General features: G+C 35.1%; 1 protein-coding gene across 1 annotated transcript in view; it reads right to left on the bottom strand.

The window, feature by feature from the left end:
- DNAH14 (dynein axonemal heavy chain 14) overlaps positions 1–14,847 on the bottom strand; it is a 386,173-nt gene that overhangs the window by 64,539 nt on the left and 306,787 nt on the right. The window contains exons 66-69 of the mRNA XM_051996560.1: positions 14,383–14,598; positions 13,151–13,381; positions 12,663–12,784; positions 10,235–10,479 (exon numbers count right to left, since the gene is read on the bottom strand). Of these exons, the coding sequence (XP_051852520.1) occupies positions 10,235–10,479; positions 12,663–12,784; positions 13,151–13,381; positions 14,383–14,598 (814 nt within the window). The remainder of the gene's footprint in view (positions 1–10,234; positions 10,480–12,662; positions 12,785–13,150; positions 13,382–14,382; positions 14,599–14,847) is intronic.

The following is a 14,847-nucleotide window of genomic DNA, read 5'->3' as shown; positions in this document are numbered from 1 at the left end:
AATGTTGGAGGGGATGAGGGAAAACTGGGACACTGATGCATTGTTGGTGGAGTTGTGAATGAATCCAACCATTCTGGAGAGCAGTCTGGAATTATGCCCCAAAAGTTATCAAATTGTGCATACCCTTTGATCCGGCAGTGTTTCTACTGGGCTTATACCCCAAAGAGATACTAAAGAAGGGAAAAGGGCCTGTATGTGCCAAAATGTTTGTGGCAGCCCTGTTTGTAGTGGCTAGAAGCTGGAAAATGAATGAATGCCCATCAATTGGAGAATGGCTGGGTAAATTGTGGTATATGAATGTTATGGAATATTATTGTTTTGTAAGAAATGACCAGTAGGATGAATACAGAGAAGCTTGGAGAGACTTACATGAACTGATGCTAAGTGAAATGAGCAGAACCAGGAGATTATTATATATTTCAACAACGATACTGTATGAGGATGTATTCTGATGGAAGTGGATTTCTTTGACAAAGAGAAGATCTAATTCAGTTTCAATTGATCAGTGATGGACAGAAGCAGCTACACCCAAAGAAAGAACACTGGGAAATGAATGTAAACTGTTTGCATTTTGGTTTTTCTTCCCGGGTTATTTATACCTTCTGAATCCAATTCTCCCTGTGCAACAAGAGAACTGTTCGGTTCTGCACACATATATTGTATCTAGGATATACTATAACATATTTAACATGTATAGGACTGCTTGCCATCTGGGGTAGAGGGTGGAGGGAGGGGAAAAATCGGAACAGAAGTGAGTGCAAGGGATAATGTTGTAAAAAATTACCCTGGCATGGGTTCTGTCAATAAAAAGTTATTTAAAAAAAAAGAAGAAAATTAATTAGCTCATGGGGCAGCTAGATGGTACAGTGGTTAGAGCACCAGCCCTGAAGTCAGGAGGACCTGAGTTCAAATCTGGCCTCAGACACTTACCACTTCCTAGCTGTGTGACCCTGGGAAAGTCATTTAACCCCAATTGCCTCAGGGGAAAAAAAAGCTTTTGCTCAGACTTGATGATGTTTCTTAATAAATTCAATAAGAGTCTAAGGCAAAAGAATGCTTATATACAAAACTTATTCTGTGATAAAGTTAATTCTATGTTACCTAATGTCGCAAGTAATGCCAAATTGCCTTATACATATCCCATGCTGTCAACAGTTAAAATGAGAAATGATATTTCCATTCTCACAAAATTTTTCACTGGACACATTTCTAGACTCAAACTACACAGTGTTTTTTGGACTTTGATACAAGAGCAAGGAAATTTCCATATTGCAAAACTGATTTCACCGTGCCACCAGGAGCTTCCACTTAACCTTCAATTGGTAATTTATAATGGAATGACATACCAAAGGCAAATATCAAGAGAAGAATTTAATAATTCTAAAAATGCTTTGAGTAATAAATATGCTCAGCTAAAATCATATTTTCATGGACTGATATCAGTATTTGGCAGTCTGTGAAAAGACATTTTCGAAGATGAAATATGTAACATTTTCATTACAGATGGAGCATTAACAGAAGAACATCTGCAATCTATTTTGATGATAAGGGAATGTTAACTTTGAATCCTAATTAAGTGAAATGTTGTCCCTCCCAAAGAAGCCCATTCTACCCATTAATAAACCTGCATTACAAAATTGTACTCAATTATTAATATTATATTTTAATTTTGTCAAAATTTTGTGGAGATTTGTTTTCTTTCTTGTTATACAAGTACCTACATAGTATCTTCAATTTTGCCTTTTTGTTACACAGAACCCAAAATATTTATTACCTTCCCTTTATAGTAAAAGTTTGTAGACCCTTGTCATGGAGAGCTCATTTATTTTCACATTTCATACTTTTTTTGTTGTTGTTTTTAAAAGGATTTGTTTAATGACATGGTTTAGGGTATAGGATAAAAGGATACACAGAGAGGTAGTATGTTTAAAAAGGCTCAAAATCATAGGGAGGATTTCTGATAATAATAATCTCTAGTCACCTACTTCCACATGTTCTCAGTCTTAAAAAATTTAGCTGATGGTGGACAGAGGGATAGCACACACTATTAAAATAAGAGGTCAGTCTGCAAAACCAATTATTGTCATACTCTCTGCCCTAGAATTGGTTTTCAAATTGATAAGGTAGTGACCACATTTTTCTCACACTGAAATATGAATCCACCCTTTCAACAAGTTTGGTGCTTATATTCACACATTTCTTTTATTAGAACCTTTAATGTAGAATCTCATCTAAAACATAAGTCATTTTTGGATAAAGAGAAACAAAAGAAGGCAATAATTTTTAAAAGACTTATTTCACCTGAGAATAACTCATCATCAATGTAATTTAATTCTAGTTCTCATACTCAGAAGCCTAGAGAAGTCAGTCAATATCATATTGACCATGAGAACAATTGGCCTTTTTTTTTTTCAAAGAAAGAATATGAATCTGAACAAAAAAAAATCCACAGTAAAATGCCACTGAAAAAATCAGATAGATATCAACATGTGTTTTGTCATATCTAGAATTACAAGAGTCATCTTAATGTTCTATCAGAACATAATCTGACTCTCCATTTGAAAAAAGGGATCCAATTATTTATTGGGTCTTTGGAGCCTGAGATTTTGTTGGAACAGAAAAGGCCTTCTGATAGATAATACTGTTATAATTAGTATCTTATTCTCAAAGAAAGATGGTACGGTGGACTAGTAATTTAATTGTGCTTCAAGAAATGGCTGAGAAACTAACAAGAGAACTAGAGCCTCTTTTTGTTTGTTTTGTAAAAACAAAAACAAAAACAAAAAAACAAGTCTTACACTGATTTTTTGACCCCTTCTTCATTAGTCTCTACCAGTATTATAGCAATAAACACTTAAAGTAAAACAGAATCATACTTTAAAGAAAAGCAATGGAAGTATAGTTTGGACAGGAAAAATTTAAAATAAGCCTAAATGGTAAGATAAACTTGAAGCACAGCAAAGATAGGATTACATAGATTACTCTTTTAGAAGTGCCTAGAAACAAAGGAACAAATGCAATCTGTATCTCAAAGGCACATCCACTGACTTGCTGGCCTCCATATTTAATCAAGATACTTAAGTCTCCTATCATTTCTAGGGTTGTGAATTTGTGAATACCTATTTTACTCTCTGAAGGGTTTGCCTCTTGACCTTTCAATCCTTCCTTTTTCTTTCTTGCTTTCCTTCTCCCTTTACCTTTCCTTTTTTTTTTTTTTCCTTCCTGCCCCTATGGAACTTCAACTCTTGTTTAACTCTCCCTAGAGCATTCAGATCTTAATTGATAAAGATGTTTTCTCAACCAAGAATTCCCTCTATCAATGAAATCCCTATTGCTAGATATGTCATATTGTTCCTACCATAGACCTTTTAGAATTCAAATGGGCAAAATAAAATGTGTTGGAAACCAAAAACTAATTTTATTGAAATGAAGATAGATTTTTCCCCATTCAAGTTTATGGACCGATTGAAATCCATCCACAAATCTTTTGGAGGTCCAGACTAAGAACCTCTGTATTAATGATTTTTAATTCTATCTTCCTAGATGTCAGATCTTCCTGAATTTTAAAACTTATCTTATTAACAACATGACTGATATGAAAATAGATTTTACATGATTGTGGAGAGTTATCCTTCCCACATTGCAGGAGTTGTGGTGGGCCACTCCTTCATCTCCCTCTATCCCCCTGAACTCTCTTCTACCCCCCTCCACCTACCTCCTACTTGTAAGGTGGAAAATCACATACTTTTTTTAGCCCTCCCTTCAAATCACAGAAGTTTGAATTTTTTTCTTTGTATTTTATAGAATTGTTACAGCACCTTATTGTAAAATATTATTCAATACTATTGGTATATTTTATGCATTTCCGAGTTTCTAAATATTTTTGGTGTCATTTGCTGGCCTCCATTTGTCATTTGCTGTTTTCAAGAAGCTCCTCTAAAATTCCCATTTAATTTTTTATGCTGACCCAAAATATACTGACACTTTGATGATAAAAGTGATGAAGAAAGGAGGGAAAACTATACAAATATATCAAATTGCTTTACTGTCTTAGGGAGTGGGGAAGAAAGAAGGTGGGAGAAGAAAGTTTGAAATTCAAAATGAATGTTAAAATTGTTTTTATATGTATTTGGAAAAAATTTTAAAATTCTTAAAATTAATTAATTTTAAAAATTGTTCTGAAGGATATTCCGATAGATTCATTTTTACTTTGGGGATATTTTATTCACAGTATTGGGGCTCTTCAGGATTTGTTGATTCATTTCTTTAATCAATCTTTTCTCTGTGAAGCAATTTTCTTTGTGAGGGGTTTTAGTTTTTAGGGGTTGTTTTACGCATTTGATGCATTTATTGCTACTTTGGAAATAAGATAGGGGAGCCAAGACCAAACATCACTCATTCTGCCATCTTGATCTTCTCTTCCCATTGTTTTTATGGAGTGATGCTACTCCTTGTACTCATTGCATCAAATGTCAGAACTCTGTAGAGATTCACAACTACTCAACAAGATTTGACTTAAATCTCAGTGGCACTAACTAAATAAATGAAAAGAATGTCTATTGCTCGGAATATGTGCACTTGGCTCAACAAATTATTGGATTGGTCATCAGTACATATATTGTAAATATTAATTATTCTGCAGATGACCAGTAAGTTGGGCCCATAATGGAAGACAATGAGAACAGATTGCTTTTGTAAAACTGCAAAGCATGTTCAATAACCACAAGTTTCAACTTGAAACATAAAGCCATCTGGTTATAACACAAATTATCTTTCAGGAATTCATATGGATGTGAATCATGGAAGAACATGATTCAGGTATTCCAAAGAGTAACTGAGATAGACCATGTGGGAATAAAAAGCACAATATCAATGTTGAATTTATAGGCAAGAAATAGCATTAAAGAATTCATCAAAGAGATGCATTTATGGAGAGGCAAAGGCAAATCATGCAGCAAGAAATGACAAATGAATAGCACTGATGTAACAGTTTAAAGAACTAGAAGGTTCTTAACATGTAGGAGAACTCTTGTGGAGAATTTAGAGGAAGACATGTACAAACATTACATAGGATGAGAATATGAGAAGTACAACCCTGGACAGTGCCTACAAAGTACTGAAGAAACATTAATGGCATTTTGGATGGACTATCACCAGTTAAAAAAGAGAGGTTTCCTTCTATTCTAAGGTGATTTACATTTTAGATGTTTTCTGTGGTGGATTTATAGACATATTCACCATGGATATGTAGTATGGTAATCAAGACATTGCATAATGTGGATATGATTCCAGAACACAATGAAATTTTCTGTTGCATCTTTTTGGATACTCTTGAGTTGTTAACTCTTCCACTTAACCTCCTGGGGTATTGGCTATATTCATCAATATGTTTATTGACAAATCCAGGTGCTGGATTTTGGTATTGTCAAGGAGACAAGGGAGGCAATGTATGTTAATGGAAGCAGTATTGGACTTAGGGTTTGGATACACTTAAATGTTGTGACTAATATTACATGTCTATATAGTTTTGGGCAAGTCACTTACCCAAAGTCTCAGTCTTGGTTTTCTCTTTTCTGAAATTATATTAATAGCTTTAGTTCCTCTCTCATTAGGTAGTTGTGAGGAATAAATGAAATAAAATAGAGTTAGTATTTTGCTGATTTCAAAAAACCATTTAAATGTCTGATATTCTTGATAGGTTCATTGGAATTTCAAATAATATTTGTGGAAAAGATTTTTCAGGCACTGAGTGGAGAGCTTAAGCATCTACTTTTAAGCAAGATTGGGATCTGGATTGTTCACTTTGAGACAACATTTTAGGGATTTAGCTATTAAAGATGGGGGGAAGTATTGTATGTGAAAAAAGGAGGCACAGCACCATAGAGAATGCTACTGTAAAAGTTGCTTAACCTTATCATAAAGAGATTTTCCCCCAAAGGTCTCAAAGGGATCTTCAGGGATGAGAAAGAAGGGAAGGGCTCATAATGTGTGAGATATGAGGTTAGAACACATGTGCAGAAGATGTAGTTTTATAGCCCTGTCTATTCCTAAAAGGAGATCTCCAGAGATAAGGCAAGAGTGATAGATACTAGTATGAGTGAGTCCAATGGCCAACTATATCCTCGCTCTTAGGTTTCATGTGTTTGAAGACAGGTGACTACATTTCGGAAGAATTAAATTCAACAGATATCTATTGTGGCTATTATGTGAAAAACACTATGCTAGGATTGGGATACAAAGGCAAAGATGAAATAGTCCATAACTTTAAGGGATTTACACTAGAAAAAATGTTAAGTTTTCTTTGTGGACTTAAAAAAGGAACTCTGAATAGGGTGTCTCCTTGAAATGCTCTAGATTCCTCAGCTCATGATATGATGGGAGCAAGGAATTAAGTAGCAAAAAAAGTTTTTGGAGGCTGTATGCAAAGATGGGGGCTGCAAAGTGACTCAGTGTATACAGCACTGGGCCCAGAATCAAAAAAAATCTGAGTTCAGATCTGGCCTGAGACACTTACTAGCCGTGTGAGCCGATGCAAGTCACTTGACATTATTTGCCTTAGTTCCCTCATCTATAAAATGAGCTGGAGAAGGAAATGGGAAACCCCTCCAGTATTTTTGCTAAGAAAGCCCCACGGACAACATTGGGATTCTATGCTTTACAGGATTATGAAGAATTGGACGTAATCGAACAATAACAATAGCAAAAATGCAACAGATTAATCAGGTCCACCTCTTTGCTGTAAATAGAAATAACCTTGCTAGTTTTGTCTTTTCGGTGTAATATATATTCCCATATAAATTGTCTAAGTAAATAGATGTGTTTCTCAAGTGATATGGAGAGATCTGATATTTTTTGGGAAGGAGAAGAAATAAAGTCCATATTTGTACCATCAACATTCTAGCTTTGGGGATCAGGGTGGTAAGGGGCAGGTATGCCCCACAAGAGTCTTGAAAATTGGGCTATGTCTCTGAATCAGAGGTATCAGAGGGGAATTATATTTAGCTGCCTCCCTCAAATATTCATAATCTAGCTTATGATAGGGAAGGATAACCTTAGTTTATACTTACTAGCTTAGTTCTTTCCCACATACAATCTCTATTTACACAAAATACCAACACAAATAGTGAATATTGGCTCAACTCATTTATCCAATAAAAACAGCAAACAAAAATAACAGACTAGAATATATTGAAAAGCATCTAAAGTGAAGAACAAGATAAGATCTTATCTCCAACCAAACCATTCTCACTAAGGGCCGTCCTTGATCTTTGGTAGCATCCACAGTAGAGAACCTGGATTAGTGTCCAAGCTACTTTTCTGTTCTTAAGTAGGCCTTTTGTTCCTTGTCAAATTCCTTGCATTGACAAACCCTACAGTTAACTGTACCCAATCAGAAGGCCAAGCAATGGTGTCAACCCCTGAGGTTATTTTTCCCCATAAAAGAAACTACCTATTCTTTCTCTCCCGGACTCCCAATTTCTTTAGGAATTTAGCTAGCCTTATGGAGTCAAGAGTTCATGAGGAACTTCCCACCTTATGGCAGCAAGTTCATTGGTTCTTAGACTGACTAATGACATCTCCCCCTTGTTAATAATGGGTTCTGCTAGGGAATTTAGCTTGTGCCTTCCCCCTATTTCATAGCTAATTCCCTTTTGGAACTTTGTACCTCTGTCAATGGTGTAGTAATAAAATCTTTGCCTCTTGATTTGGAGATGGACTAATGCGATGTTCTCTTCTTTTTTATAATATAATGATTCTCTGGGAGCAGGTTTCTTGGGGAGGTTTTCTGGAGGCAGCCTTAGTTTCAGTTCAGAGTAATAATCACTTCAAATTCAGCCAGCTGTTAAAATCCAAACGTTTATTTTCTCCTTCCAAGTCTTATCTCTTCTTTTGGGCCCAGTTAGCTTTCTTAGAGGTCTATCTCTCTGCTTGGTTCCAAGAGCTCTTGCAGCTTGTCTTTTAGCTCTTCCAGCTTCTCTGATGTAGCTCAACTCTGACTCATGGCTTCTTAATCTCCAACTGACGTTCCTCTCTCAATCTTTTCAATTGAACTCTCCTGACTGAGCTCAGCTGTTTTTATGCTTTTTTAGAGGTATAAACTCAAAGGTTGACTCCTCCTCTGAGAGTGGGATTATGGGAGGTGTGAATTTGGATATCTCATACTGAACCCTGAAATCTCCCAAACGTGTGAACTAATATGTGAGCTAATATGTGAATTCTCAAAGATGTTAACTTAAGCATTGTTTCTATCAATACTAGTGACTTAACACCTTGTAAAGATTTGCTCTAATGTATGAACCAATAAGTATTGTATCAATTCCATTGAGTTATCACTAGGATTCTAACAGTCTAAGGCTACAAATTCTTCTGAGATACCTTGTGACATTGGCCTGAGACTTGGATATACTTCTGGGGTTGAACCCCTGCTCCCTAACATTTGGTGGACCATACAGGGGAAGTACTGAAACTTGGTTTCAGCCCTTCTGTATATTCACACTCCTTTAGAGTTGTATCAGTCTCTAGAATTTCAAGCAAATTCAGGAACAAAATGGAGTTGACGCTATATAAGTATATGTATGTGTGTATGTGTATATGTATATATTTGCCATTCCAAAGTCTTTCTCTCTTTTTACTCCCACCTGGAATATCATTTGTCCAAGTTTCAACCAGAGGCATCTGAACTAATTCAGTAAATTCCTTATGCAGTTTGCAGGACTATGCTCAACATTTTCTCTGCCAATCAGGACTCACATCTAGCTTCCTCTGAAGCACATAGTGGAGGGATATTTTCCTCCCTTTTCTCTGCCTCCATCCTCCTTAGGTGGGATCTGGGTTATATAATTTTGGAATGAATAGCCTCATTTTTTCCCCTTAGCATTTGTCTTAAATAACACAGGAGGAAACAACATGGAATTTTGAAGTGGTGGCTCATTAGGATTCACACTGCATATTGACAAGAGAGAGGGCATTTTCCAAAATGTCATAGGAATGCCAAGCCAACCCAAACCAGGTCCTGTGAAGGATAGGGCTGAGTCTATTATGGGAGTCATGTTTGGTGGTCACTGAATGGACTAGTGGGGAGCAAACTACCAATAGTTCCTCAGTTGAACTCACATTGTTCTCAGAATTTCCTCACATTCCCTTTAGGGAGGTGGGCAGGGGCTGTGTCCCCTGCTGTTGGGTCATTTGGAACAGAGACCTAATCCCTAATGGTTGTCCTGACTCTTTCCTCTCTGGGTTCAGTTCCTGACCCTCCAGCTGTCTTTTCATAGCAGCCTACTCTTCTCGGATCCTTCTGCCCCTGAGATCTTTAACTCTAATTGGTCACTTCTCAGGACCTCTGTTTTAAGAAAAGTGCCCAGGACAGTCATGTTCACTTCTCCATTCCTTTTTAGGTTCTGCTCCTGCCTCTCTCAACTTAATTTATTCTTGAGATTTTAAGTTTCCTTTTAAGGGTTGTTTTCCTTTACTAGAATGTAGGCAGACAGAGATTATCTTTCTTTTTCATCTTATTTCTGCTCCTTGCACTTAGCACAGTGTCTAGTATAAATAAAGTGCTCAATAAATTCTTGTTAACTTGACTAGAGAATCTCTAGTGTTCATTCCAGTTTTAAAATTCTACCATTTTATGCTTTCGTAGCTTTTCTAGCATAGGATAAAGCTAATAACAACAACGGACATTTATATGATGTTTCCTATGTGCAGGGTAGTGTGCTAAGGACTTTATATCCATTATCTTCCTAGATTTTCACAAAAACCCTGGAACGTAGGTGCTAATATAGTTATATAGTGTCTACTTATGTGCTAGGTACTATGCTAAGCACTTTACAAATATTATCTCTTATTTTCTCTCAATAATCCTAGTGAATAGAGGTTAGTAATATCTCCATTTTACAGATAAAGAAACTGTGGCAAAATGAGGTTAAAAGTTTTGCTTAGGGACACAACTAGCAAACTTTAGTGGCTGGAGTTAAAATCAGGAATTCTTCACTCTAAGCCTAGAATGCCTGCCAATGTGCCATGTAGCTGCTCCATCTCAAAACCCAGAGAGGGGCTCTAGTTTTGTTAGGGAAATGGTCCGGTAAAGAGCTCACTTCACATATATTAGTTAGCTTAGCTACTTTATAAATCTAAATCTACCACATTTTGCCAAAAATTCAGAAGGCAATAATTCCAGACTTTTTTTTTGTCTTGTCTCTAAATGTTCAAGACCTTTGAAAATTTTTGGGCTTACCATGTGCTTTTTGCAATAAACTCAATGATTTTTCTTCTAGTTCCCGGAGGGTTAAACGATCAGCAGCAATGTTCTCTAACAACACATAGCGTTGATCCTCTAATTTAGGGACTTCATGAATCATGACAGTGGATAAGAGCTGGTCCTGCAGACCTTGGAATGTCACTGTGAAGTTGATCATGGTTACGTAATTATAAACGGATGGAAGAAAATGTGGGTTGCCTAGTTCTGTCGTTACATATAACCTGTAATACACAAAGAACATTTCAGTTATATGCTGAATATAGAGAGAAGCTAATAAAATATTTTTTTCCTGCAAATAATTAGAAAAAATTCAGAATCAGCTTTTAATTTTCTTGCAGATAGAACAATTTCACGACATAAATATTTGGATGAATAAATGAATGAATGATTAAATGAATTTGCTATTTTGGCCTGATCGTGGAACTCAAAATTGTCTATCCATAGTGTAAGTGTTGAGTGTGTATGTGTAGATAGCCACCACACACTGTATTAGATGTTAGATATGGCTTTAGCAAACTTAAAAAAATTTATTCAGTAGAATTTTGGGGCATCCATAACCTCAGCATATGTGACTGAATGTCATTTCTCTATAATTAACATCTTCCACCCCGTGAACAAAAACTTTTGTGCTCCTTAACCTCCTAGGAGTATGTCCAACTTGTTGGAAGAGCTTCCCTGCCCCTTATTTTGGTAATCCAAAGTAATTTATAACTTGACCCAGAAGTGACAATAACAGTAATCTGTGAGGAATCACCTGACTTTGGCCTGACTTTGAATATGAATGTTAAAGATACCTTTATTACAAAATGGAATAATCACAGTGCAATGTAGGAATTTCACAATATTTTTATCTTCTCTGGGATACAGAATAAAGCTTATTGTTACTTCAGTGATTTTTCAATCGTGTCCAAATGTTTGCGACCCTTTTGGGAGTTTTCTTGGTAAAGGTACTGGAGCAGTCTGCTATTTCCTTTTCCTCATTTGATAGATGAGGAAACCAAGGCAGACAGGATTAAGTGATTTGTCCAGGGTCTCTTAGCTAGTGTCTGAGGCCAGATTTGAATTTAGGAAGATGAATCTTCCTGACTCCACACTTGGTGCTCTATTTACTGAGCTACCTACTCATCCCAGAATAAAGCTGAGATTATTTTATTATTTGTATGGACAGTGACATTAATCTTTTTTTTTTTTTTTTTTGGCTTCTTTTTTTTTCATTATGGCTTTTTATTTACAAGATATATACAAGATACCCATATATATGGGTAATTTTTCAGCATTGACAATTCCAAAACCTTTTATTCCAACTTTTCTCCTCCTTCCCTTCACTTCCTCCCCCAGATGACAGGTTGACCAATACATGTTAAATATGTTAGAGTATAAGTTAAATACAATATATGTATACATGTCCATACAGTTATTTTGCTGTACAAAAAGAATTGGACTTTGAAATAGTGTACAATTAGCCTGTAAAGGAAATAAAAAATGGAGGCAGACAAAAATAGAGGGACTGGGAATTCTATGTAGTGGTTCAAAGAACTATGTAGAGTTCTTTTGCTGGATGTAGCTGGTTCAGTTCATTACTGCTCTATTGGAACTGATTTGGTTCATCTCATTGCTGAAGATGGCCAGGTCCATCAGAATTGATCATCATATAGTACTGTTGTTGAAGTATATAATGATTTCCTGGTCCTGCTCATTTCATTCAGCATTAGTTCATGTAAAAGTAACATTAATCTTGACATAATAAGAGACATGTTAAAAACATTTTGATGACCATTATCAAATTAAATACCTTACTGAACTAAAACAATTTATTTCTTGTAATTTGTTTTACGAAATAATGTCATTGATGAGATTATGGATGAGAAACAGTGTGATATGATAGAATTAATGAAGAAATTGAAGTTGAGTTTGAATTGCCTCAGATTCTCACTGGCTATATGGCTGATCATTGGCAAGCCATTTAGTCTCTCAGTTTCCTTATCTGTGAAATGGGGATCAGAGTACTGATACTCTCTTCCTCCCAGGCATATTGGGAAGAAAGCACTTTACAAATATTATAGAACTATATAAATGATAACTTTTGTTGTAGTTCTAAATATTAGGAGATTGTAATAAAATGAATATGAGATAGATCTTTCATATGTTTAAAATAATTTTAAAATAATTGCTTTAAGAATAAATTGCTCTATTTAGGTATCTTGTTTGAAAGATATAGAATGCTAGTCTGCATTGACTGATGGTTGCTGGCAATGAAGATAAAAAACATTCATAATGAAAATTTTCATTTCTCTAAAAGTGGAAGCTTCGGCATCAAGCTACAACATATGAGCATGATTTTAATCACTGAACTTGTCTTTTAATTAAATGATATCTTATTTAAGTGAAATATGAAACATAGTACCTAAAGTTGTAATTATATTCAATCTCGTTTTCATCAATCTTGATAAAAGGTTGTCCTCTTTTGTGATAGATGTCCTTTTTTAAGATGGCTTTTAAACTTGGATCTAATGTTTCAGGAAGATTCTGGAAAAGTGCCAGCAGAGATAACTTGCAAAACAGATATTACAAGGAATGAATGTGTTAAAAAAATTTACAGTTTATTTATTTTTAATTTTCCCAGATTGTCATATTAAAGATGTGTTTTGACAAGTTTGGCTCAGGAAAAGATAATTGGAATGGATTGAGACCAAAGAGTATCAGTTTACAGGCAGTTCTAAGGAAATCAATACTTTGAATGTAACAAACTGGGTTAAACTTACCTCTTTCTAATGTATATTTTCCTCCCCGTCAAAATTACATCTCCTATCTTATTTAACAGCGCCTAGTATATTGTTGGTACCCATGAGATCTCTGTGAACAATATTGGGTAGGACATGGTTGTTTAAATACCTTTAAGAGAATACATCCTCCAGTTTTCATAGCATTTTCAATTACTTTAATGTAATTAGCATCATCAATATCAACCTCCTGTAGTCTTCCTTCTTCCATATGATGGAGCCAATTGTAGGCTTGTTTATGTGGATCAATTAGCAAGGGCCACTTCAATCCACTCTTAGCCAAGATGGCATTTTCTGCTGAATACTGGCCAAGGGGCAAACCTTGATTATGCCACTGGCGTATCTAGAATGAAGCAATTATTATTTTCAATATATTACAAGCTTTTTCATAATTTTTAGAATTCTTCAGGTAGAAGTTTGATTTGCTGTAAAAATAAATGTTTCTAAAAAGTTGTATGCAAACCAAATTTTTATAAATCAAATTATTTTAAAATATATCAGAGAAGTTTTTTATTTAAAAGACCTTTGAGGTCAATATATCTGGAAATGGATTCCTTTTGTAATATTGGTTGCTTCTTTTAGTATTTCAAGGATCTTTGATTTCATTGCTATGCACAGTTGCTCCACTAATGCAGATCACAATCCCCTCCATGCTTGTTTAATGGATGTTAAATGTTTGGACAAGTAAAATCCATCAGTTAGTGGTTATATTCAGGTGAGAAGCCTCTCTGGATTTAATTAGTACCTATTTAGCTGGATTTAGTTGGTTTCTACATAACAGATTTAGAGTCTTGTCATCATGCTCATAAATTGATCAATTAATAGTAGTCGATAACCTGTTATAGGACATTGAGTTTGTGGTTTGGATATCCATTTTGACTGGGTGATTACTTAGTAGTCTATCAAACAAACTTGGAATTATTATAAAACAAAAAAAACAAATCATATAAAAATAATCATACATAGCTAGGTACACCACAGATACTCAGTAAATTTAGATTTGCTGATTGAACTGCTGAGTATAAGAGGAATGTATTTAATTCTATACCTAAAAATAGTTCCTGCAACTGACTGAAATCTGAAAATTTTAGTCAGTTTTCCAACAAAACCAAGAAGGTTCATACAAAGTAGAAAACAAGTACCTCTTGGATGACTAGGATAGGGTGATTGGAGGATGGTAGAAAGAAAAGGGAACAAATAGAGACAGTCTGGAGAGAATTAGCAATTGTGATATTGAAGCTCAAATTCAACCAAATTTTCTCCAAACATTTGGGTATTGGAATATCATTATTCTAGGAAATATGCTAAAAAGGTATATTATCTCTTCAACTGTAAAACAAATACCTCATGCTGATTTCCCATGACGTCAATTAAAGAAAAGCGGGCTGATGTAGAAATGTTTTTTTCAACACAGACCTGTTCCCATTCTTCCACAATTAATTGGCGGTACTCTGTTGGGAACACTCCACTGTAGACAATACATGCTGATGCAATAAGTATATCACCTACAATTCCTTCCACGCGTTGGTCTATTAAGTTCACCATTTCTTCCCATCGATCCTTAATGCCAAAAGAAAAGTTGAAAAAAATTAATAGCAGTTCACAATTGAAAAGATACCACTATGCATTTTTTTAAAAATGAGAAAATTATCTTCAAATTATATCCATCATTTCCATGATTCTCCTAAGCTGAAAAAAGAAAAAGGTAAAGTTCTTGAATTGGCTCCAATGTCAACTAGACATTTTACTTCTAAGTGTCTTAGTTTACTCATTAATTTCAAAGTAATGAAAATGTGTCTAGAAAGATTG

Source organism: Antechinus flavipes, chromosome 4 (assembly GCF_016432865.1).
Source record: "Antechinus flavipes isolate AdamAnt ecotype Samford, QLD, Australia chromosome 4, AdamAnt_v2, whole genome shotgun sequence".
Classification (NCBI taxonomy): Eukaryota; Metazoa; Chordata; class Mammalia; order Dasyuromorphia; family Dasyuridae; genus Antechinus; species Antechinus flavipes.
This window is presented reverse-complemented; position numbering and strand designations above follow the sequence as displayed.